Source organism: Panthera pardus, unplaced genomic scaffold (genome assembly GCF_024362965.1).
Source record: "Panthera pardus isolate Hobbes unplaced genomic scaffold, ASM2436296v1 HiC_scaffold_17, whole genome shotgun sequence".
NCBI classification, from domain to species: domain Eukaryota; kingdom Metazoa; phylum Chordata; class Mammalia; order Carnivora; family Felidae; genus Panthera; species Panthera pardus.
In genome coordinates this window covers 117,421,151-117,447,390 of record NW_026526732.1, presented here as the reverse complement: position 1 = coordinate 117,447,390, position 26,240 = coordinate 117,421,151, and the positions used below count along the sequence as shown (strand labels likewise).

General features: G+C 46.5%; 1 protein-coding gene across 11 annotated transcripts in view; it reads right to left on the bottom strand.

Moving 5' to 3' along the window:
- Positions 1-5,629, bottom strand: part of KIF13A (kinesin family member 13A) — a 215,679-nt gene extending 210,050 nt beyond the window's left edge. For 4 of the 11 annotated variants that reach the window (XM_053904861.1, XM_053904863.1, XM_053904864.1 and 1 more), the window contains exons 1-2: positions 5,387-5,629; positions 4,999-5,089 (exon numbers count right to left, since the gene is read on the bottom strand). In XM_053904861.1, the coding sequence (XP_053760836.1) occupies positions 4,999-5,089; positions 5,387-5,441 (146 nt within the window). In that variant the 5' untranslated portion in view covers positions 5,442-5,629. Of the gene's footprint in view, positions 1-4,998; positions 5,090-5,386 lie in introns of those variants that run through there. The other 7 variants (XM_053904866.1, XM_053904865.1, XM_053904869.1 and 4 more) reach the window with 3 other exon arrangements.
- Between the last annotated feature and the right edge of the window lie 20,611 nt (positions 5,630-26,240).

Here is a 26,240-nt window from a genome sequence, read left to right as displayed (position 1 = left end):
AAATTACCATATAACCATACTGGGGAAATGGAGGATGGGAAGAATTTGGGGGTGAGGTGGGGATAGAGCATTGAAAGAGAACACAACACACATAAGAAACTAGCACTACCAGTATGTTATTCAGAAATATGGAGGGAAATTCCAAAAGAATAGGCTAAAATTGCTATTATGTAGTTGCCTCTGGGGAAAGAAATGAAGAAGAGGATTCCTTCTTTTTTTATCACAGCCCTTATAAATTATAGAACTACTTCACACTTTAAATTATGTGCACTAGGGGCACCTAGCTGGCTCAGTCAGAAAAGCATGTAAATTTTGATCTCAGGGTTGAGTTTGAGCCCCATGTTGCGTGTGGAGATTAAATAAATACATAAAGTGCACAGATTTTATACACATATTACATATATACATATATGTATTCAGAACCCAGCCTCTTACCCACTAAACCTGTTTTTCAAATTATAAATTTGTAACCCATTAGTGGGTTATGAAATCTATTAAGCAAGTCAACCATCATTTCTAAAATGAATTAGAACAGAGAGGGATAGAAAATAACAGATACACTGCATATAGTAAAATTTTTGTGAACCTTCATACACGTGCATACACACAAACACAGTCCATGATGTTAAATGTAGTTTTCACTGTGGACTATGAATAAAATAATTTTAAAAACACTAATCTACATTGCATTATAATTACATTTAGTCTTATTTCTTAGAAGTAAGAAATTCCAATCTACCTTTATTTTAAAACAAAGACACGGAAAGCACTGACAGATAATGAAAACATTCCATAATAAGCTCTTTAAAATACCACGAATGTCATGCATGAAGAATGATCACTCTTAAGTTAATGAAATCTAAATGCTCTGCTTTCTTACAATCGACTATAATATTTGAGCTAGAGAGAAATATAACAACACAGAAAACAGAAGAGAATTCAAAGTCACCCAAATAATTCTATAATGTGGAATTTTACTGATCCTTAGGTGATCTATTTTTTAAAATTTCATATGACTTTCACTAATTTCTAAATTTCTGATCTACAAAGATACTTGAGCAGAAGGTGCCATCCTAGAAGCCTTTGGAATAGCAGGGAAAGCCAGCTTGGAAGAAAAAAAAAAAAAACTACAACACACAATACATAAACTAGAAAATATATACACAGTTGACTAAGACATAGCTTTCTCCCACAGACCAAGCATACCCTTTACAAGCTACACCACACATCCCGCAGTATGGAAAAATCGGTCAAGAAGCTAAAACTTTGATGCTTTTTTACTAAGAGCCTAAATTTAGCCCATTTTTCTTTCCACCTAGCTGGGTTATACATGCACATTGCTGTGAATGCTTACCCAACAATTCACTTACATAAAATAAGATCAAAACATCTACAGAAACAAGTTCCATTATACTCTTCATAATAAAGCTTCACTTCCTAAAAGTTATAAAATCAGGTTCATAAGCTACCCATCTGTGTTTTTAAAACCACCACTCCCATCCAAACTGGACATAAAAAAAGAATGAGTATTAACATATGGGTATTTAAAGATATTTGTTGAAATATACATAAACAATAGATTCACATGTGTGTATGTATGTGTATCTAAAAATATACATTGTTTCGGAGAGATGAGGGGATGTGAGAACCAGGGAGACAGCAGGGTGAAAGAGTTTGCACGATGTGTCTCTTGATACTTTGATTTTTAAACTATTACCTGTTTTGGCAATTAGGGCTTCTTATTCTCTTCCTCTTCCTGAACTGCCTTCCTTCTGCATCCTAGTCCATGTGCTGTGTGCATAGACACACAATCAGCCAGAAATAATCTGTGGCAGGTGTGTTTTCAAGCTTTCTTTGACAAAGAGGACTTTCTCCTGATCTTGAAGATGTGAACCTACACTCTTAGCAACCACAAGGCCAACACAAATGCTATCATCTGTCCCTGCAGGATGCCAGGACCCTTGGTCACTTCCTCAGCCCTTCCTCAGTACCCCCATCACACTGGGGGACCTAACTCAGTGCAGACATTTGCTGAGTGCCTGCTGTATGCCAGGTGCTATTTGGAGGCATGGGACACAAAGGGAAGTAAGATAAGGTACCTGCCTTCAGGGAGCCTGCAAACTCAAAAGGAGACAGAAGAGGAAACAGGTAATTTCCAAATGATATGGTACATATCAAAAATATTGTGGGCCCATAGTGATCTTTGGATCCCCTGTGCCGAGAGAGGTACCTAAATGATCTGAACATCGTAAATATCTCCTGAATGGTAAATGCAATAGAATTTTAAGAAACATGTTCATATATGTCTTAATATTTCAAAAAGGTGATGAGTATATGTGTCAACTATTAACCTGATATTGTATTATATATTATATATATTATATATATGTCAACTATTAACTCTGTAGTGTATTTTCTTACAATTTCAACACAAATATCTTTAACCTCAGAAGCCCCATGATCTTTTGGTCCTTAACATGTAGTCTTGGCTTTGATTCCATAAAGGAGGAAAGTTGTGAAAGCTAAGCCTGTTTCTTTCCCTGGAAATCAAAGCACCCTTGCTTGGTTTTACTTGTTAAGACTGAAAACTTTCACCCACTAATTTAAATTTTCTACTCATGGTTAATACATTGCAACTTCTTGCAATTTTCAGCAAAATAATAATTCTCACTTTGACATAGGTCTGCCAATATTATTTAAACACTTGAACTTCTAGGTAAGAAAAATAATATTCCCACCTTGCCCTGAGCTCTGTCCCAAAACAGATGATAGAAATGAACTGCAAACATAATATGAAGCATGGCTGTAATTAATCAACCCAGAGCCCAAGGGAGGAATCATTTCTATTTTTAAATGCACTGTTGCTTTAAGTGAAAACCTGGTGGAGAAATAGGACACCAAGCCGCATAATGAAAATCAAAATGCATTTGATGTCTCCATCCTTGCAAAGACAATAGTCCTAACCTACAAGCGGCTCTGTGGAGTTGACTCCACTCAAGTATTCTGCAAACTGCATGACCGGTACCCAGGCAGAATTCCACAGAAGGGTCCATCCACCAAAGAATCCTATCTGTCAGGAGGACAAAACAAGAGAACTCCCATGTTTCAATGCTATTCTTACAGCTTCAGAGAAGGGGCTATTCCAATAAGCAAGCAGATGGATAAATTCCCAAATCGTCCTACAAACCTTTACTTAAAAGACCCTGATTAGTATCTGCAGTGGTGGCCCTAAAAATGATCAACTAGTTATTGAGCATTTCTAAACAACCGTCTACAGTTATCATTTCTATCCAAGTTCTACAGAATTAAATGTTTCTCTCCACGAATCACAAAGCTCATTTCATTAAACAGTAGCTAACAGTAGCACTCCCTACGGTTAAGAGTGACAAGGAGCAGGTGCCAAACCAGCAAAGGAAACAGAAGCTACAACTACATAATAGAAGCTAATATTAATGTTCTACCTGTTTCCCCGGCTGCTTTGAAGAATCTGACCTGGCAGAATTTGGGGGGGGGGGGGGGGGAACAACATAAAAATACCCAGTTTTAGAAAAAAATGTTGATGCTGTGTGCACCTAATTTAATCTGTAAATATTTAAATTTACTCAGTTGGCTCGTTAGCACCATGAAATATACAACTATAGTACTACGAATGTATCTAAAAATAATATAAATATTTACAATGCATCCAAAAATATTATCCAAGGATAGATCCATTACTGAAAGCATTTAACAAACATTTGAAGTATAACTTAGCAATTTACTATCACCATAACAATCTGCTATAGGTAGTCTGAAAACTGAATAAAAATTTCTAGCCTCAGTACAAAATGCAAAGAACTCCCAATCTCACGTCCTGACACCTTCTTCCCCAAAATTTAGCAAAACTGTGCCTGAACACCACATGATTATGTATTTCATTAAACAGTAGCTAACAGTAGAGCACTCCTTATGGTTAAGAGTTGCTTCCTTTAGCAATAAAATAACAAATCCTACTTCAGTCTCTATTCAGTGCCAAACCTCCCAAGAGCACAAATCACTAAATTGTAGCGCGTAGATCAACAGGTGACTTTTAGAAACACACTTAATACTCATGTCCCAGAGGAATTAATTCTGTCAAACTTACAGTTTTCATCTTTCCTATTTTTACAAGCTACTGCACTGCGATGCTGAATGAATTCCAACCGTTTTCTTCTCAGGGGCTTACCAGAAAAATGCCAAATATTCAAATTATTTTAAGGCATTTTCCCATACTGCTGCGTGGAATAGAGCAGAATTAATAAGGATCCAAGAGTTACCACTTTTCAAATGCAAATATGTTGCCATCTAGTAAATGCAGCCCCTTTTTAAACATCCCCCCAGTGTCTATGCAGCTCAGGGCACTACTTTTGTTTCCTTGAAAATCAAAATTCGCGCATTACATTCAGGCATTATCTAGACCCAGCACCAACAAAATAATAGACTTTAAATGGTCCACGCCTCAGCCTGCATCATACAATACTGTTCGGCTTTATTACGCCCCCCCCCCCCTTCATTTTACATACAAAGTCCCTAAGCAATTCTGCCAAATAAAGCACACTGTGAAGTGGTAGGGGCAAAACGAGGGGCAATGGGTTTCACGAAAACAAGGCCTCGGGATGGTCCCTTGCCCCCTCAGGCCTCAGTCTTCTTTTCTGTAAAATGTGGGGCTGGTCGTCCGTAGGGTTCCCTCCGGCCCCCTCTGTCCGGGTGCCGTGAAGCCGGCCGGGGACGCAGCGGACTGGTGCCGGCGGTGGCCCGGGGTGCCCTGCCTGAAGCCACTCTAGACGGGAGGGGACAAGGGGGGGGGGGGGTGCCGCGGGAGGAGAGGAACTTGGACTTGTAACAGCTTCAGACAGGAGCGTGCGACAAACTTGAAGCCATCCCCGTAACCATACGGAAGAGCCATCCCATTTTCCGGGCTCCCACTTGTAGGAGACTGCGGGTGGGACCCCCCTGCCCGCCCTCTCGGCTCCCCTTTACCTTTCTCCCTGTTTGGTGTTAGAAGGAGGAGGGTGCAGGACCGTTTGATTCCCTTCCATTTCCACCACGCACTTGGTGTTCAGTTCCAGTTCTGAAAGCAAGAGGGGAAGGGGGCCGCTGCCGCAAGCCGAGCATCCGCGCCTGCAGCCCCCAGGGCGCGGGGCTCTCCCGGGGGGCGGCCGAGCCGGGAGCCCGGAGCCCGGAGCCGGGAGCCGCGCGCCCGGGAGGGGGGGGGGGGGGCTCCGCGGCCAGTGCGGCGCCGCCTCCGCCCCGGCCCCGCCGCGCTCTCGCCGCGCCCCCCCCCCCACCGGCCCCGCGGCCCGCACTTTCCAAAGTTGCCCCCGCCCTCGGCCCGACCACAGAGAAAAACGAGCGGAAAGCTGCTCACCTCGCCGGTTCATGGGCCGGACCCGGACGGCAACTTTTACCTTCGTATCCGACATGTTGGCGGCGCCCGCTCGGCCCCAGGCGGCCCCTCACGCGCCGCGCCGCCGCCGCCGCAGCCGCGCGCCCCCCGAGCGCGGCCGCCGCCGCTCCGCCGTGTGCTCCGCGAGGCAGCGCCGAGGCGCGCGGGCCATCCCGGGGGAGCGCGACGCGGGGCACGGCCGGGCCCGGGGAGGGGCGGGCGGGCGGGCGGGAGCGCGGGGCGGGGCGCGCGGCGGCGGCGCGGGCGGGAGGAGGCCGCGCGGCCGGGCCCAGGCGCCGCTCTAGCCGCGCCGGCCCAGCCGAGCGCGCCGCGCCGCCGCCCCTCGCGCCCGCCCCGGGCCCGGCCGCGCCGCCATCTTCCGCGCCCCGCCCCGCCCCACCGGGGCCCGGGGCGCTGGGGAGGCCAGGCCTGGAGCGGGGGGCGCTCGGCGGGGTCCGGAGCGCTGGGGAGTCCTGGCCGGGGGTGGGGCGCGCGGCGGGGCCTGCGGCGCTGGGGAGTCCGGGGCGCTGGGGAGACTGGGGCGCTGGGGAGGCTGGGCCGGGGGAGGGGGCGCGCGGCGGGGCCTGGGGCGCTGGGGAGGCCGGGCCGGGCGGGGGGCGCGCGGCGGGGCCCGGGCGCTGGGGAGACTGGACCGGGGTGGGGGGGCCGGGGGCCTGGGGAGCCCCGGGCCAAGCCTGTGCCGGCACCCGCGGCCGCGGGGACCCCCAGGAGCACCGCCTGGAACTTGAGTCCCCCAGGGGGACCGCTGTCACCCGCAGACCGGGAGCCCCAGGGCGCACCGGGTGGGCAGGCCTTACCCACGGAATGAAATACGCTGCGACCGCACTGCCAGCACACCGCCCCCTCCGCCCGCCCCACACCCGGTGCAGCGGTCTTTTCGGGTCCAAGTGGGGGCCCGAGGCTAGAAATGAATCTGTGCATCTGTCGCCGACAGAGTGTGTGCTTCTCAACACCGCTCTCGCTTCCCTTCCCTTCCCTTCCCCTCCACTTCTCCTGGGCGAGAGACGTCAAGTAGGCTGGGAGGGTCATTCGCTCTTACATAAGAATTTAATAGCAATGGATTCTGTCGTCCTGCCAAATGCAGACCTCGCTGCCAGGGCGGAACTGAGTGAATCTGATTGATTCTGTTTGGTTCAACAAGTGCTTATCGGGAGCTTACTGTGTGCCAGGCAATTCTGAAGCGCACCGAAGTTTAAAATTCAGACTTTAAATCTGGGAGAAATATTTCTATTTTGCTTACATGTAGAAATTCAGTCATTCACAAGTTCATTGAAATTTGTGGAACTTGGGGACCTACTGTGCGCACGGTGCCATAAAGGGTGCACACAGCATGAATAAAACAATGTATGTGTCCTGTTCTGTAGACACTCTGATGGGAAAACAGCACTGGATTCAGGTATAATGCCAGACCGTGTGACCAAGCGGTGGGAGAGAGGTTCCCTGCTGTCTCCCAACAGGTGCCACGTTGTGGGCTTGACTCTAAGTAGTGCTCATTTCTATCTTTTTTTTTTTTTAATTCTTTTGTTTATTTATTTTTGAAAGAGTGTGAGTCGGGGAGGAGCAAAAAGAGAGGGAGACACAGAATCTGAAGCAGGCTCCAGGCTCTGAGCTGTCGGCACTGAGCCCGCGCAGGGCTTGAACTCATGAACTGTGAGATCATGACCTGAGCTGAAGTCTGATGTTCAACGGACTGAGCCACCCAGGTGCTCCCCTCCTCATTTCTGTCCTGTTGCAGGGTCTGCTAACTCAGTCCACCCATTCATCTACCCAACAAATGAGTACTGAGGACCTACTATGTGACAGACACTGTTCTAGGCTCTTGGAATATAATGCTGAGCAAAAGAGGCAAGCTAGGGATGGATGCCCAGGTAGCCCAATTGGTTAAGCATCCAACTCTTGATTTTCGGCTCAGGTCATGATCTCATATTTCATGAGTTCAAGGGCACTGAGGGTGGCACCTGCTTGGGATTCTCTCTACGTCTTTCTCTGCCCCTCTCCCACGAATTCTTCCTCTCTCTCTCAATCTCTCCAAAATACATAAATAAAACTTAAAAAAAAAGAAGAGAGGCAAGATTAACAACTTCCTGGGGCTAACCATCTAGTTCTATGCCTTTCTCCTCACTTTCTGGCTACTCAGACATCCTCTTAGACTGAGCTTCCTAGGGGCGCCTGGATAGTTGTCGATTAAGCCTCTGACTTCAGCTCAGGTCATGATCTCCCAGTTTGTCGGTTCAAGCCCCGCATCAGGCTCTGTGCTGACAGCTCAGAGCCTGGAACCTGCTTCCTATTCTCTGTCTCCCTCTTTCTCTGCCCCTCCCCTGTTTGTGTTCTCTCTCAAAAATAAATAAATATTAAAAAAACAAAACAAAACTGAACTTCCTAGTTTTACCCTCTACAATCTCTCCTATACCCAGCTTCCAAGCTGATTTTTTTTTCCTGATTAAAATTTTATCCTTTGATCATGCATGCTATTCTATCGCTCAAAAAAACTGCCTCCTGGTAATCTAGTACCCTATTTAATATTACCTCCCCTGTTCCTGAAATCCTTCACTTCACCCAGAACCTTTTCACAAGTAAGATTCCATCCCCATGCTATGCCAATGTTCTCTAGTGTCCATCAGAGTGAATTAGAGAGGGTTGAATAGTGCCTCCCAATGATATGTTCAAGTTCTAATCCCCTAGTACCTGCAAATGTGACCTTATTTGGAAAAACAGGGTCTTTGTAGGCATTAATCAAGTTAAAATGAGGTCATCCTGGGATAAACCTTAAATCTAATGGCTGGCATCTTTAGAAAGAACCGGGAGGTTTGGACCTCCACACATGGAGAAGATACCCATGTGAAAATGAGGGCAGAGATAGGAGGGATGGAAGCCACAAGCCAAGGAATGCCAAGAATTTCCAGAAGCTCTGAGAGGCTAGAAAGAGGCAAGGAAAGATTCTTTCCTCGAACCTTCACAGGGAGTATAGCTTTTTCAACACCTTGATTTTGGACTTGTAGCCTCCAAAACTGTGAGAGAATAAATTTCTGTTGGGTTAAGCCACACAGTTGGTGGTAATTTGTAACAGCAGCTGTAGGAAAGTAATACAGGGATTAGCGTCTCTTTCCCTCTTCCCCAAACCCTTCTCATTTCATGTCCCTCCACCCTTCATTTTAATTCATTGTCATGTCATGAAAGTCTTGAATGCCTGACTAAGAAGTTTCAGCTCCAGAGGTCCTTGGGTGGCTCAGCTGGTTAAGATTCTGATTCTCGGTTTTGGATCTTAAAGTTTGTGAGTTCAAGTCCCACATCAGGCTCTGTGCTGACAGCTCGGAGCCTCGAGCCTGCTTCGGATTCTGTGTCTCCCTCTCACTGCTCCTGTCCCACTCACACTCTGTCACTGTCTCTCTCTCTCTCAAAAATGAATAAACATTACAAAAATTTTAGTAATAAAAAATAATAAATTTTAATTAAAAAATTAAAAGATAAATTTCAGCTCTATTCTTTTTTTTTTTTAACGTTTATTTATTTTTGAGACAGAGAGAGACAGAGCATGAATGGGGGAGGGTCAGAGAGAGGGAGACACAGAATTGAAACAGGCTCCGGGCTCTGAGCTGTCAGCACAGGGGCCCGATGCGGGGCTCGAACTCACGGACCGTGAGATCGTGACCTGAGCGAAGTCGGCACTCAACCGACTGAGCCACCCAGGCGCCCCTCAGCTCTATTCTAAAGGCAATGGGAACTGAACCAAGATTTTGGTTTGGAAGCCAGGGACTGACACGTTCAGAGCATCCTGAGGAATGATTCAGAGCACTGTTGTAGTCCTCTTGATGACAGGTGGTGACGGCTAGAACAAAGCCAATGACAATGCAGGGGGAACAGGTGCAGGGTGTATTGTAGAGAGTGGAATGAATGACTTAGCATCCAACGGGATATGATATGAGGACTGGGAGAGGCAAAAGGGTTGCTGGTGACTGGGGAAAGGTCTAGAAAAATGATGCCCATAACCCACCACAAATGGATGAGAAGTCTTAAGATGAGCGGGGAATGATTAACAGGGTGCTGCTAGTTAAATAGCCCCCAGGGGCTCTTTGCTGAGTCGTCTTTCCTTCCATTTCCTTTCCCACTGCTCTCCAACTTGAAAGGTCCAGATTAGTCCTCACCTCTTCTAAGAGGGCTTACTAAACATTTATTCTTCAAAACAGTCTAGCCTGAACTCACTCGGAATCAGATCTACTCAGAGTGAGAAAGTGCCTTTTTGGGGTCTTCTAGACCCTTCTACAACATCCCCCAAAGTGGTCACCCCTCTGCTTGAGTATGTGTGGTGGCAGCATGCTCACTGCTGGGTGACTCGGTTCTAATGTTGTATAGTTAAAGGAGATCTCGGAAGAATCCAACCTGCCTCTCTGTAAATCCCAACCGTCGACACTCCGAGTGGGACTCCTCATACACGTGACAACCCTTCACAGTGAGAGCCACCTCCAAGGGGCTCTCACTCCACGTGAAGACTTCTGTTCCTCAGAATATGCTGTTCTGGTTATTGCTGTTGTACCTCACATCCTCCCCAAAACCCAGCAGCTTAAAACAATCTGAGAAGAGCTCACCTGGGCAGTTGGGGCTCTGGTTTTATCACAAGGTTGCAGTCAGATGGGATCTGGAGCTGGAACCGTGAGGGGGTCAGAACAGCTGGAGCAGGCCGGGTTTTTCTCTGTGTCTAAGTAGTCTCAAGGTTCTGTCTCCATGTGGTCTTTCTGCATGGGTAGCCCTTGAGCTTGCTTCCAGCATGGTGGTTAGGCTGCAGGAGCGAGCATTTCAAGAGCACATGTTGTATCAGCCTTTATGACCTTACTTTACAAGTCCTGTGGCATCACTTCTGCCATAGCCACACAGCCCTCCCAAACCCATCGTGAGGACTATCGTTCCCTTATTGCAATGGGGGAAATAGCAAAGTTGGTATTTTCAGAAGATCATGCAAGGTGGGTGATATTCGCAGCCCTTTTTGGAAAATACAGTCTGCCATATAACCCCTTCTTTCTCGACTCCCCTGGCCATCCTCTTCCGAAAGTATGTCGTAATAAAGTCAGGCTGAGGAATAAGATGGGCTGTGTTCGAATCTCGTCTCGCATGCAGCCTGGAACACGCTGTTTAACCCCCATCAATCTTCAATAGGTTCATGTGGAAATGGGGAATCTGAGCTCCTACCACACAGGACGTAGTAGACGCCTTTTGAGTAAGTGCCTGACATGCGATGTTCCCCATTTCTCCTTCCCTCTCCCCCTACTCCTCACTCCTTGGCTCCCAGGCTTCAGCTGCCACGATTGTACTATAGAACCACATCTGCCTGGAACAGCTCATCGGAGCCTGAATATTCTGGGCTATTCTGCCACAAGCTGAGTCCATCAGGTTCCTCTCCCCTTGAATTCCAAGGGTTGGGACTGCAGATGTGACCCTTGGAATCAGGCTCTCTGGTTTGAATTCTGAACCTTCCCTTTCTGAGCGAGAAAATCTGTACTAACTCTTTGGGGCCTCGGTTTCCTTGTTTGTAAAAAAGGATCATGGTGATAGGTGAGGAAAAGTACCTACTCCATAGGGTTGTTATTAGGATAAAATGAGTTAATACCTGTGACGTTCTCGGGGCGCCTGGGGGGCTCAGCAGTTTAAGGGTCCGACTCTTGGTTTTGGCTCAGGTCATGATCTCACAGTTTGTGGGTTCAAGCCCCCAGTTGGGCTCCAGACCGATGGTATGGAGCCTGCCTGGGAGCTTCTCTCTCTGCCCCTCTCCCTGCTCTCTCTCTCTTGAAAATAAATAAACTTTAAAAAAAGTATTTAAAAATAGCTGTGAAGTTGTCATCACAGCATTGTGAATGGGGGCTGGCACCCTCTGTAATCAACCTGAGGGCTATGGAATGGCTGTATTTTGCATGGTTACAGGAGGCCCAGAACGCTGCTCTGAAGAAGGATAGTCATGAGGCTGTTGTGCAGGACATTTAGAGAACAGAGGACTGTCAGGGTTTCTAAAACCTTCCAGGTTCCACTTCTAGGCTGTGTCAAGGCTGAGCTACTTTCCTGCTCCTAGATTCTTACAGCAAGGATAGAATTGACCTGGGAAAAGTGCCAATGTGAGTGAGAAGACAAAAAGATCCTCAGTGAACAGCAGCTAATATACTCTGTCAGCATGGAGAATGTCAATAACTTACACGAAATGTTGCTGACATTGAGCTCCATCCATTAAGTCCCTTCAGAAGGGGGGGAACATTTACAGCTGGAGCCACAGATGATAAACATGAGGAAGAAAGAAAGGGAAAGCTTGCACTCTGGGGTCGTGCGGCCCAGGTTCAAGTTCCATCTCTGCTGCTTGCAGGCTGTGTGACCTTGTTCCAGTCACGTATCCTCTCCCTGCTTCCATTTCCTGATCTCTAAATGGTGATGATGATGGTACTTACCTTGCTGGGCCAGGATCTGACCAGGGTAAGGGTGAAACAAACATCAGGTGTTGTTACCATTATCATCAGTATCGCTATGATTAAATTGATCAGGACTCCCTTCCGTGAGCTTAAGATTTTTAACTGGATGGACTTCTTAAGGAGAATCTGGAACTTTCTAATGCATCTCTGCTTGGTTTTTCTTATTCCTGCCTATTTAAGTGAAGAAAGCAGCAAAAAAAAAAAAAAAAAAGAATAAAATAAAAAATAAATAACAAAAGTATGCACATGCTCTTCTCCGGCAACATCAGGGAAAGTTTTGAGAGCCAGACAGACAATGTCCCATGTGGAAGTCAGAAAAAGAAGCTTAGGGCTCGGAAGGTAGCTCATGGAGACATGAGCCTGCTGCATAGAAGTAAAGGCTCATGTGAGAGCTGGCTTAGCCCGAGAAGAACCCTGACTAGAGCTGAGCTATGGAAAGGCTGGTGGAACTTCCCTGACAGCACAGCCTGGTCCAGATGTTCCTTTCAACCATCTCTACAACCCCCAAAGACTGGCTTCATTCACTACTACAGCTGCTGTGTGCCCCATATATACACGTTATGCATATGCTCTTTGTTAGGAGGAGCTCGTTAATAGGGCTTTCTTTACCTTAGAAACTGGAAATGCCATGGGTTCTGAAGAACTGGCAGATACCTGATAGCAAATATCCCAGGGATTCTGGAAACATCTGTCGTGGTTCCAAAGCTAGCCCAGTTGGAAGTGGACTAGCACTTGATGCAAAAACTGCTAATGCCTTTGGTCTACAAAGAGCCAAAGAGTAATGATGGAGCAGACAAATCCTTAAGTAAGAGGCTTTCTATAAATCTTGTTTAACAACTGTATTTGTCAGCCTAGGCTAAGTGACATCACGGTGACCAGCAATCTTAGTGGCTTATAAAGACAGGGCTTTATGTCTCGCTCACGTGATATCCATCACAGCCTGCCTGGTGGTGACTCTGGGGCCATCGTTTGCATTCAGCCTCCTATGCTGATGAAACGGCCCCTTGCCAGGACAATGCTAAATTTGTGGCAGAAGGAAAGGAAACAGTGTCAGACCACACAATGGCTCTTCAAGCTTTGGCTCAGAAATGGCACATATCACTTCTCAGTTTTCACTGGACAAAGGAAGCCTCATACCAGTGCAGCAGGAAAGAAAATGCCTCCCCTAGAAAGGGTGTTGCATTGTCAAATAATAAATATATATTTTGGTGTCCATCCGTTGTTCCTGACTCACAGCTCCTGAAACTTGTAATTACCTAAGTGATCAGAACCTAGGAGCATCTTTGCTTACAATGTTGGAGGTTTTGTCATTCATTCCTGAAGTAGCTCCAGAACATTAACATCAACTCCAGTGAGTTGAGGTGATATTTGAACAGCCACAGGATGGGACTGGTTACCAAGGGAGCCAACCATGTGACTGGATTGGAACTTTCAGCTCTATTTCCCATCACCCCTAACTCAGGGGAGGGGAGAGGGGCCGGAGGGTTGAATCAATCACCAATGGTCAATGATTTAATCAATCGCGCCTACACAATGAAGCCTCCGTTAAAAAAAAGGGGGGGGGGGGCGGGTGCCTGGGTAGCTCAGTTGGTTAAGTGTCTGACTCTCGATTTTGGCTCAGGTCATGATCTCACAGTTTGTGGGATTGAGCCCCGTGTCAGTCTCTGTGCTGACAGTGCGGAGCCTGCTTGAAATTCTCTCTCTCTCTCTGCTCCTCTCCCACTTGTGTGCACATGCTTTCTCTTTCTCTCAAATTAATAAATAAACGTAAAAAAAAAGATGAAGTTTGGGAAGCTTCCCACACTGGTGAGCTCGCAGAGGTGCTAGGAGGGTGGTGTCCCCTGAGACAGCATGGGAGATCCACACCGCTGCCCACACACCTTGCCCCATGCATCTCCTCCATCTGCCTGTTCCTGAGTTGTATCCTTTTAAAATCAACCAGTAATCTAATAAGTACGGTTGATCCTTGAACAAGGTGGGTGTTGGGGGTGCTGAACCCCTGCACGGCCGAAAATTCACATATAACTTTTGACTCCCCAAAAACCAGAACTACTAATAGCCAGGAACTGATCAGAAGCCTTACTGATAACACATATAATTGACTAATACATATTTTGTACACTATATGTATTATATACTGTATTCTTCTAATAAAGTCAGCTAGAGAAAAGAAAATGTTATTAAAATCATAAGGAAGAGAAAATACATTTATAGTACTGTACTGTATGTATTGAAAAAAATCCACATACGAGTGGATCCTTGCATTTCAAACCTGTGTTGTCCAAGGGACAACTGTAAACTGTTTTCCTGAGTTCTGTGAGCTGCTCGAGCAAATTATCAAATGGAGGAGGGGGTCATGAGAACAATGGTTGTAATTGCTGTCTGAGGTGGTAGAAGGCAGTCTTGTAGGATTCAGGCCTTCACCTGCGGGATCTGACACTAAATCCAGATGGATAGTGTCAATATTGAGTTCAGTTGTAAGACATCCAATCTGTATCCCTTGAAAATTAAAGAATTGCTTGGCGAGGGGAAAACCTTCCCTACATTTGTGGTACAAAAGTATTCAGTGGATAGTTAGTAGACAGAAAACACAGTGAGTTGTTTCCTCAACAGAAGGGCTCCAAGCCATCTGCTACGATAACATTTATATTTTGCAATAGTTAACAGTAGCAAACATCTATTAAACATTGACTACTTACCAAGCACAGTTCTATTATTTAATGCTCACAATAACCCTGTTATATTGTTAAAAATAATAATTTTTACATTATTACCATTATCTGTCATTACACTGATCAGTAAAAACTAAGGAGAAAACTTAGGTAACTTGTTCAAGGTCACATGTCTGGCGTGTGGTGGCCTTGGGATCTGAATGCACATACCCATTGAAACATGTATGTGAATGGCTTTCCTAAGGGTGATAATGGATTTGTCCTGACTCATCTGTATTTTTCTGGCACAAAAGATAAGCATTATAAATAAGTCTGTTAGGATTATGTTTTACAGTTTAATGCATAAGGTATCTTCCACAAAAGAGTCACAGAATACTGTAGGAGATAAAAGAGAAAACAGTTTTCTTCATGGCAGTGACCTAGGATGTAGGGGGTAGAATTTGCAGAGACCATTGGGCTCACTGTGGCATCGTAGGAAAAGTAGACTTTGGTGTCCGACTGAGTGCTGTCTGTTTTCCACTTCTGTAACTTTCTTGCAGTATTTCCTGTGGATATTCAAGCCAGGAGCCCTTGCGTGTAAAGTGGCTACAATAATATCTGTTTCACAGACCTGTTGTGAGGAGGAAGTGAGATAACGTGTGCAGAATGCCTGGCTTGGTGATTGGCACATACACAAGAAATACTCAGCCAATGGTAACTGTTATTGTTACTATTGCTGCTGCTGTTATGCAGGGAAGGACAGAGGTTTGATACGCATATTTGTGGAAGTGCAATCTATGTGGAGCTCCGGGACTGCAGGAACGCGGAGGCGGGAGAACGATGGAAGCTCCTGGGGCAATGCTGGAGGGTCGGTCCGTTCCGGAGAGAAACCAGATGGTGAAAATGATCTGGGAGTGGACTGTGGCAGCTGCTGAGGAGAACCTGAAGTAGAAGACAATACTGGATGGAAGGCTTCATCTCTACTTCAGGTTGGATCAGGGCGTCCTCTTGCCCTGCCCTCTTCTGAGCGGGGCCAGTGGCTGAGCGGAACACAATCTGAGATCTCTCTCGATGCACAGACCCATAACTCACCTTCATAAGCACGGTGACCTGGCCAAGGGTCCCAGACCTGGCTGACTGTTCTTTGGAGCCTGTTGAAACAGCGATTCCTGGTCTTCTCTCACACAGAGATTCAGGAGGTCAGAGCTGGGCTGATTCTGGAACGGCACATGCCCAGACTGGCATCCGGGAATGGGTTGACAGTAGCTTGGTAAGTCACATTGGCCACAGCCCGCGATGTGAGGGCAGAGGGATCATTCCTGGCTGCTGTATAGCCTTCGTTCCCGAACATGAGCTCAGGAATGGTTTGGAACTAGACAAAACCAAAACAAAGCAAGGTGAGGAGAAGCCTAAAACAAAACATAGGCATTTCCCAAGGAATGTAACCCTCTGCAAAGACTTCAAGTTGGAAGTTGTGTGGGTAAGTATAGGGGAATCAGAGCACTTTGGTTTTGATTCTAGAGAGATCATTGATAGAAAATGGAAAGCCCCTCCCCACCCCCCGCCCATTTATTAATGAATCCACTCATTTATCTGAGCAGCTGGCACATGAAGTATTTGTGGGAATTGCTGGAGATTCAGAAACAGACATTGTCTCTGCTAGGGACTCAGAAACAAGCATTGACTTCACTGGGGACTCAGAAACGGACACTGTTGGAGCATCTGGGTGGCTCAGTTGGTTAAGTGTCCAATTCTAGATTTCAGCTCAGGTTGCTTGATCCCAGGGCTGCGAGATCCAAGCCCCACATCAGGCAATGTGCTGAGTATGGAGCTTGCTTGAGATTCTCTCCTTCCCTCTCCCTCTTCCCCTCCTCTGCTTGTGCTCTCTCTAAATAAATAATAATAATAATAATTTAATTAAAAAAAAAGAAACAAACACTGTCTCTGCTGGGGACTCAGAAACCGACATCATCGCTGATAAGGACTCAGAAACAAGGGGTTCCAGGGTAAGGGAGGAATAGCCAGACGCCATCCAAGGTGGACCACGCTTTCCTGGTTGTGTGAACCAGTTTGGTGGGGAAACAGTAATTTCCATCCTGAGGGAGGCCTCACACTAGAAAAGACATTTGAGCTGGAGCCTAATGGCTCAGGGGTAGTTTGCCAAGCAGGGAAAGAGAATATCTTAATCAGGAGTCACTGGGCTGCAAGAAACTCAAACTGGCTGAAGCAAAAAGAGGAGTGTGTTAGAAGAACACATCTCCTTGGGGAGATAAATACCACAGGCCTCATGAAGGGCTGTGGCCATAGTCTGGAAAGTCAAGAATTCAAATTACTGCCTTGTTTCCTTTCAGCCCTGTGTACTTTCATCTGTCTCTGTGTGCTTAATTTAGTCTTCTCTCTCTCTAGATGAGCTTTGTATGCGTCATGAAAAATGGCCACCTTGACACCTTTGTGCGTGGCCCTCTTGTTCTGCCTCCCAGGACTGGCTAAGCACACAGAGCAGCAAGCAATCGCTTGTCTTGTAAGTAAACTCGGGTCCAGTTAAAGTCAGAGTGTGTGTGTGTGTGTGTGTGTGCGCATGTGTGTTGGAGGGGAGGGACCACTGATAGAGACAAGGAACCACAAGTGTTCACAGACTGAAGAAATGGCTGAGTCAACTGGGCAGAAGACATGGGTATGCAGGGGGGAATGGGTGGCCAGCAGAGTGGAGGAGGGAGAGGAAGACTGGGATCATGAAGTAGGGGGTCAGGGAGTCAAAGGCACTGAGGAGGGAGGGAGGCTATGGATGGAACCTAAAATTTTCTGGTCTTGGGTGTGGTGGGATTGGTAGTGAACTTCCCCATCTCATCATGCTTATTCTGCTGTTGCAATTTCCCCCAGAAGAGGGTTTTTTTTTTTTTCATTTGGCAGAAAAATATTTGCTGATTTTTTCCCCTATGTCACTTTTTTAAAGTTTCGGTATTTAAGTAATCGCCACACCCAATGTGGGGCTCGAACCCACGACCCTGAGATCAAGAGCCACACGCTCTTCCCAGTGAGCCAGCCAGGTGCCCCCTCTGTATCACTTTTTTTTTTTTTTTTTAATTTTTTTTTTTTAACGTTTATTTATTTTTGAGACAGAAAGAGACAGAGCATGAACGGGGGAGGAGCAGAGAGAGAGGGAGACACAGAATCAGAAGCAGGTTCCAGGCTCTTGGCCATCAGCCCAGAGCCCTACGCGGGGCTTGAACTCACAGACCATGAGATGGTGACCTGAGCTGAAGTCAGAGGCTCAACCAACTGAGCCACTCAGGCGCCCCCTCTCTGTATCACTTTTAAGTGTGAGATCATTCAGTCAGATTCCTGTCCCTATGATCCTGCCTGCCATTTCTCTTCTAGATGTGACCCACGTCTAAGCAACCACAGGAAGCAGCCTGAGTAGGAACGAGGAGCTCCTAGAACAAGCATGGAGGGGACCAAGTCGGGGCTGTTCCATACCTTCTGCACATTGTGCAAGTGTTGGTTTTCAGGGGACGGGGCGTGCCGGGGAGGGGGTGTGTGAAGGAAGCATAGTCTATGAAACATAAAGAAATAGTCTGGAAAACATGGAGTGATGCGTGGAGATCCTTTTGAACCATCTTGTCACCTATGGGTCATATACAAAGTGTCCTGTCCCAGAAGCAGAAGGTCCCAGAACATTCACTCAGTGACACAGAAGGAGAGGATGAGTATCTCAAGGAGAAAGAAGTTTGGGGCTGGAATGCTGGTCTTTGGTGCTCTGCTCATTACTACTTTCCCCAGGCCACTTGGGTTACCCCATTGCCCTCGCCTGCTTCCTTCTGCAGGGACATCTGTCCGTTTCTTGGCTTGTGACCTGCATATGCTACGACACTCTCACACTGTTCAAATATTAGATAGTGTAGAGGATTTATAAAGTCATCAGCCCTTGTCCAACTTTTTCTCCCTCCTACATTATCCCCCGGCCTTATTGGGATGTTCAGTCAGAACAGTGCTCTGGTCAACAAACACGTAGTGATACATATTTTAAGTTTTCTTTCAGTCAAGTTAACACCAAGACTGACAACTAGTGAAAATTCCATTGGGAAAGCGCAAATTAACTTTGTTTGGAGTCCGTTAACGGCAGCTGTAACTTAAAGAATATTTCCCTCTTCGTGGAAGTGAAAAGACCTTTCTTTGCTTCACTAGAAGACTTGGGATACCTCTCCACTCCCTTGAACTATGACTCCTAACCTCCTGGGGGCCTTGTTAAACACTTAACGTAGATCCTTGCCTGGGTCGCACACTCCTGGAAAGTGTGTAAGATGGAAGGAAACAATACTGTGCAAAGTGTTTCTCCAGGAAAACGTGTGTTGGTGGGAGCTAGGGGGAGTTCGGGTTCCAGATGAAGCCCGCTTGCTGGCCTGCTTTCTAGGTATCACTGTAGGTACGGCTTGGTAACTTTAGAAACTATGTCCTGAAGATTCTGTCAAAATCCTGGGACAAATGGAAGAGATACAGCTCTGAAAATGAGTGTCCCTTTTTAAACAAGAAAATCCCATGTTTTTGTGGAGGAAATCCTGTACACAGTGTCAGCGGACAAATGTGTTTCCAAAAAAAGGATTGTAAGGCAGCATTTGTAAGACCATCGAGAACCCCTCTGGCCCTGTGAATGCTTTCTCCAAACAAGATAAACCAAGTTCAAGCATCCATTGGCCTTAAAAAGGCTTTAGCTGCATCCGTATGAACTGCCTCCACAGTCTACGAAATCATTATTATAAAAGGTCAAAGATCCTCGCATACTTGACAGGAGGAACAATACGTTTTCCTGTAAGAGCTTTCAGTTCAAAACTTAACCAAACGCAGCATGTGGAGTGCCAGATCCCCATTCACACAAACTGACCGGAGACAGGTATTTGGGGGCGCATCAGAAAAATTTCAATATGGATTGGGTATTTGATGATAATTACAGAATTATTATTACTTTTGTGAAGCAATAATAAGATTCTGGTTATGTAATTAAATGTCATGTTTTCTTTCAATGTTTTATTTATTTTTGAGAGAGTGCAAGCGGGGGAGGGGCAGAGAGAGAGAGACACAGAATCCGAAGCAGGCTCCAGGCTCCGAGCTGTCAGCACAGAGCCCGACGCGGGGCTTGAACTCATAAACCATGATATCATGACCTGAACCAAAGTCAGACGCTCAACCAACTGAGCCACCCAGGTGCCCCTCAAATGTCATTTTTAAAAAATGTTTATTTATTTATTTTGAGAGGAAGAGACAAAGGGAGGGCAGAGGAAGAGAGAGAATCCCAAACTGGCTCTGTGCTGACAGTGCGGGGCTCGATCTCATGACCCTGGGATCACAACCTGAGCTGAAGTTAAAGAGTCGGGGGCTTAACCAACTGAGCCGCTCAGGCACCCTGAAATGTCACTTTTAAGATGATGTACACTGAAGGGGCGCCTGGGTGGCTCAGTTGGTTGTGTCCAACTTCAGCTCAGGTCATAATCTCACAGTTGGTTGGTTTGAGCCCCACATCGGGCTCACTACTGTCAGCACTGAGCCGACTTCAGAGCCTCAGTCTTCCTCTCTCTCTGCCCCTCCCCCACTCACATTCTCCCTCTCTCTCTCTCTCTCTCAAGTAAAATAAATAAACATCAAAAAAAGTAGATGTAGGGGCACCTGGGTGGCTCAGCCGGTTAAGCATCCGACTTCAGCTCAGGTCATGATCGTGCGGTTCGTGAGTTTGAGCCCCGCGTCAGCCTCTCGCGGTTCTGTGCTGACAGCTCAGAGCCCGGAGCCTGCTTCAGATTCTGTGTCTCCCTCTCTCTCTGCCCCTCCCCTGCTCATGCTCTGTCTCTCTCTGTCTCAAAAATAAATAAAACATTTAAAAAAAAATTTTTTTAAAGTAGAAGTATCATGATGTCTGGGACTTGTTTTAAACACTTTATCAAATATGTATAACAGATGGTACAAATGTGGCTAAATGTCAATTATTAAACAGGTGGCATTACGTTGGGGGTTATTATAATATTCTCTTGATTTGGAATGTTTGAAAATAAAATAGATACAAATAAAAACTTTAAAGAGAGGCTCTAATACTATAAATAGTTGATTTCTCACAAAAGAAGTGGAAGGAAGCGTTTTGTAAATGGAAGTGATAATGAACCTGAAATAGGTCATTTGTCATCGTGCAAAGCAAATTTAGTTTTTTAATGAACTTTGTCAATAATTCATGATCAGACACAATGATGGTATTGAACACAGGAGCCTGACCAGAATAAAGAGATCAGAAGGTTAAAATAATATAAAATATGCTTTATTTACATTAATCCCAAAATGCACTTTTAGGTTGAAAAAAAGAAAAGTCAGAGGGGTTTTCTTTAGTATAGCTTTGATAATTTCTAACAAAAATTGTTCTTGTCCATGTAAATTAACTATAGTGTTAATATTTTTAGTGTTGATTGATTTTTTTAAAACATGTGAGTTAAATTTACAGGTTTGTTTACATTAGTGGAAAAGTAAAACCAAATTTCCTGAGCCCCACCAGTGAGAAACAAGGTTATTCCATTTGTGTCTGACGTGGTAACAGGAGGATCTCATATGACACTGTGTGTTACCGCGTGGACCACATTGATTCATTTGCATCTGACATGGTAACACTAGGATCTCATGCAGCACTGTGTATTACCGCGTCGATTCCCATTGCCCCTGAGGTTGCTACTGGTGGAGAATGCTTCCCCATGACCAGACTTACCTCAGCAGGACTTCACATACTTAACAGTAGTGGGATTTCAGCTTACATCGCAGCCTTATTCTGCCCACTGCGGGGTGCAGGCACATCTAGACTGTTTTCTGAAGCCTACGAGGACCGACCTGAAGGCCGTGGATTTGAAGAGCATCCTAGGACAGAGCTCACTCTAAGGGGAGAAGAAATGAGGCATAGAGCCTTAGTCACTGAATGATGGGGAGCGTTCTGAATAAAATAGAGGGGACTGTGCTGTAAGTCTGTATCAGTCAGAATACAAAGATAAAACAGAGGGTCCCCTTAAATTAGGATAAGTTGAGGAGAGTTTGGGGACCTTGAACAGGGTGAGGGGGACCTAGGGACAGTATAGTAACCTGGGTTAGAACCAGTGGAACCAATCAGAATGGCTAAAATGAACAACTCAGACAACAACAGATGTTGGCGAGGATGCAGAGAAAGAGAACACTTTCGTACTCCTGGTGGGAATGCAAGCTGGTGCAGCTACTCTGGAAAACAGTATGGAGGTTCCTCAGAAAATTAAAAATAGAACTACACTACGACCCAGCAATTGCACTACTAGGCATTTACCCAAGGGATACAGGTGAGCTGTTTAAAGGGTCAGATGCACCCCAATGTTTATAGCAGCCCTATAGACAATAGCCAAAGTATGGAAAGAGCCCAAATGTCCATCAACAGGTGAACGGATAAAGAAGATGTGGTATATATCTGCAATGGAGTATTACTCGGCAATCAAGAATGAAATCTTGCCATTTGCAACAACGTGGGTGGAACTTGAGGGTATTATGTCTTTCAGAGAAAGACAAATGTATGACTTCACGCATATGTGGAATTTAGGATACAAAACAGATGAACATAAGGGAAGAGAAGCAAAAATAATATAAAAACAGGGAGGGGGACAAAACATAAGAGACTCTTAAATATAGAGAACAAACAGAGGGTTGCTGGAGAGGCTGTGGGTGGGGGATGGGCTAGATGGACAAGGGGCGGTAAGGAGGACACTTGTTGGGATGAGCGCTGGGTGTTATTTGTGGGGGGGTGAATGACTGGACTCTACCCCTGAAATCATTGTCACACTATACGCTAACTAACTTAGGTGTAAATTTAAAAAAAAAAAAACCCAGAACCAGTGGAGATCTTGCTACACAGAAGCATGCAGCCAACGGCGACTCCCCTTCCCCCAGGGAAAGTGACAGGAGAAATACTGCCTCCCTGAGGGACATACACCTCCCACGGGTTGACCCGGCTGGAATGAGAAGGGAAGAGAGCCCACCTGAGGCAGAGCAGGAGGGGGGCTCCTGGAGGGTGGGTGTGGGGTGCACATACAAGAGGTCTGGCATACACTTTACTCTTCTGTCCAATATCCGCAGAGCAGCTAGAGCAGTGTTTCTAAAACTTTTCTTCGATTGTGTCATTCCTATATTCAAAACCTCCCAGTAGCGGGGTGCCTGGGTGGCTCCGTCGGTTAAGCGTCCGACTTCGGCTCGGGTCACGATCTCACGGTCCATGAGTTTGAGCCCCGCATCGGGCTCTGTGCTGACAGCTCGGAGCCCGGAGCCTGTTTCAGGTTCTGTGTCTCCCTCTCTCTCTGACCCTCCCCCGTTCATGCTCTGTCTCTGTCTCAAAAATCAATAAACGTTAAAAAAAAAAAAAAAAGAAAACCTCCCAGTAGCTTCCACTCACACATGGAATTCGTCTAACCTCCTTGGCGGAGCCCATGGCACCATCATGTCTGGATGCTGCCTGCCTCCAGCCTTGCCTCTGAGCCCTCAGCTCAGCCACACTGGCCTTCCAGCTGTCCCAGGACACACCAGGCTTTCTGGATGCAGAGTTTTATCCTAGCCTCCTTCTGGAAGATTCTTTGAATCGTCATGTGACAGCTCAAAGGCCTTCCCTGACCACCCTACCTTCTTCCAGGTACCTTCTCTCCTCTTGCCCTGGGTTCAGCAGTCCCCTTACTCCTGGGCACCTGAGACCCCAACCTGAGTGCCAGATGTTAAAGGATTGCCCTGCTCCAGCCATGCCCGTCCCATAGGGCAAGGGGTCCACAAGGCCAAGGCGATGTACTTACCAAGAGCTCACACCTTTGAATTAGGTTTCAATCTGGGAAGCAGAATCACTAGGGGACGTATGTGCCTACACACACACACACACACAGAGACATGCACACACACGTACATATATAGAGGTGGGGAGCAGTGGAGGGAGGGAGATTCTTCATGGGGATTTGCCTCTGCACAGTTGTGGGAGTGACTAAGCGCCTCTGTCTGGTGTCACAGCTGGGAGTCCACAGGACACTCAGTCAATAAGGGAGGATGGATGTAAAGGGGGACGATCAAGAGGCAGCCAGAATCCACAGCATGAGCTGGAACCCGTGAGGACACACGGAAACCTGTGTTGGCTCTGACCTCTGGGTACGGGTGTCCTGCAGGAGCCAGGGTCCCTTGTCACAGAGCTAAAACACACTCACCTGAACTAAAGTTCAGAGAGTCTGAAGGAGGAGCAGCGGGGGCAGGGATCGGGGGAGCTCTCAGGATGCTGCCTCATGGGCGTGAGGTGAACTAGAAGATTAGCAACTGTGGGAGGTACTTAACAACACGGCTGCTGTTTCCTTCCAGGCACTAAATCTCCCTCAAAAACCACAGGAAAGGGATTCTGGGAAATTGAATTCAGCCTGGCCACCTTGATACATTAAAAAACTTTTCATCCCTTGGGGCGCCTGGCTGGTGTTGGACTCTTGGTTTCGGCTCAGGTCATGATCTCACGACTTGTGAGTTTAGCCCCGCAGCAGGCTCTGAGCTGACAGCTTGGGATTCTCTGTCTCCCTCTCCTTTTGCCTCTCCCCTGCTCTCGCTTCTTTCTTTCTCTCTGTCTCAAAAATAAATAAATAAATAAATAAGCATTAAAAAAAAATCCATCATCCCTGTTTTTGACTACTCTAGGGCATCTTACACCCCGAAATTCCCAAGTGGCCTCAGTGCTACAGGGAGCCCTTTCCTGGTTCCATCTTTCTTTGGGCCACCCGTGCTGCCCTGAGACATGACCAAGAGCATTCCTGGAGGTGTGAATTGAGTTTGAACAGGCAGGCTGGTCCACACATGTGTGTGGAGGCCACTCATGATTCAGGACAGGGTGGGAGGTGGCAAGAGAAAAGGGAAGGCCACAGGCCAACCTTCCCCCATTAGTACATTCCTGACTGAAATCCTAAAGAAACCAAGAATCCCAATTTTGAACATGGCAGACCTTTGTGAAGGCGTGTTTGTCAAGGTTGATGGATCAAACATGCTTTTGTTAGTTTTTTTATATTGATTTATACATTTTAAATATTTAAACTTTTTGTGAGGGGAGCATATTCGTGTCAGTAGCTGGGAGGCTTAACCCAAGGTAATTAACGTTGAGTAAATATCCCTTACAAGCACAGTATCTATCCACTTTTCACTTATTTAGGAGAGCGATAGCACATATCAAGTCAGAAAGACTCGAATTCTTTTGAAATTTTATTTATTTTTTGAGGGGTGCCTGGGTGGCTCAGTCAGTTGAGTGTCCAACTTCTGCTCAGGTCATGATCTCAAGGTTCATGAGTTCGAGCCCCTCATCAGGCTTGCTGCTGTCAGCACAGAGCCTGCTTCAGATCCTGTCCCCCATCTCTCTGCCCCTCCCCTGCTCTCTCTCTTTCTCTCTCTCTCTCTCAAAAATAAAAAAAATAAAACATTAACAAAATTTTAATTGAAATTTGCATTTATTTTTTGAATTCACATGACTCAAAATTTCTGTCTCCCGAGATCCAAGTTCCTGTCTTCAGGACAAGAAATGTTGCCTGTTTCTTATGCTCTCTTCCAGAGACACGCTCTGCATATACAAATAAATTTGTACATGTGTAATCCCCCCTTTAAAAATTTTAACGTCAGGGAGCCTGGGTGGCTCAGTTGGTTAAGCGCCTGACTCTTGATTTCGGCTCAGGCCTTAATCTCAGGGTCCTGAGTTCAAGCCCAACGTTGGGCGGGGCGTGGATGGAGCCTACTAGAATAAAAACGTTAACCTCAATTGTAGTGCATTGCTTGCTCCGCTCTTCACCTTGCCTTTGTCACTTCATAAGGCATCTTAAAGATCACTCTATGTCAGCGCACAAAGACCTTCCTTCTTTGTTTACCGCTGTACGATATCTTAGAATTTATTTAACTAGTGCCTTAGGTTGTCACCAATCTTTTGCTATGACAAATAATGCCGCAGTGACTGAATTGAATAGACATACGTCTCTAGGAAAAATTTTGTAGGAGGGGGGCTGCTGGCTCAAATGGCTTGCACATTTAACATTTTGAGAGGTGCTACCTTCCATGGAGGTTATTCCAAGTTCACTGCCATCCTCAGTGTAGGAGGATGCCTGTTTCCCTCCACCTTTGCTAACTCTCATGCACGGTGCATGCTCTCATGCATGCTCTCATGCACGGTGGCCTGGAAAATGCACCACTCAGACTTCTTGCTGCAGAAACTGTCATTAGTGCTGTGCTCAGCATCCACCGCTGCGAAAGCACTGGGGCCAGACTTCTGGCAGGCTGCTCCCAGCCAGGGGCTGAGTGCAAAGGAAGACCCATTCCTGCAGGATGTGGGATTCCTCAGCTCAGGGGCTCTCCCTCGCCCCGGCCAACCCCCCGTACAACCGTGCTGCAGCCTGAGACTCACCCTCTCCAGCCCTCCCTCCTTCCTTCCCTCTCCCCTTCGTGGGGGTCAGGTCGGCAGCCTGGTCCCAGCCCGGTACTAAGATTCTCTCCACCTCCTCCGGCTTCCTTCCCCTTTTTTCTTCCCAGGACTGTCCCCCAATTCATCTGTTGCATGTTTAATCCCCTCTTGGTGCCTGCTTCTCAGAGACCCCGAGATAACATAGCATGTGGTTCCATCTTTAATAGTACAATAGGTGAAATAAACACAAACCAGCAACTCAGAAGACTCCATTTTTTCACTTTTTACTATCATTTTGACTT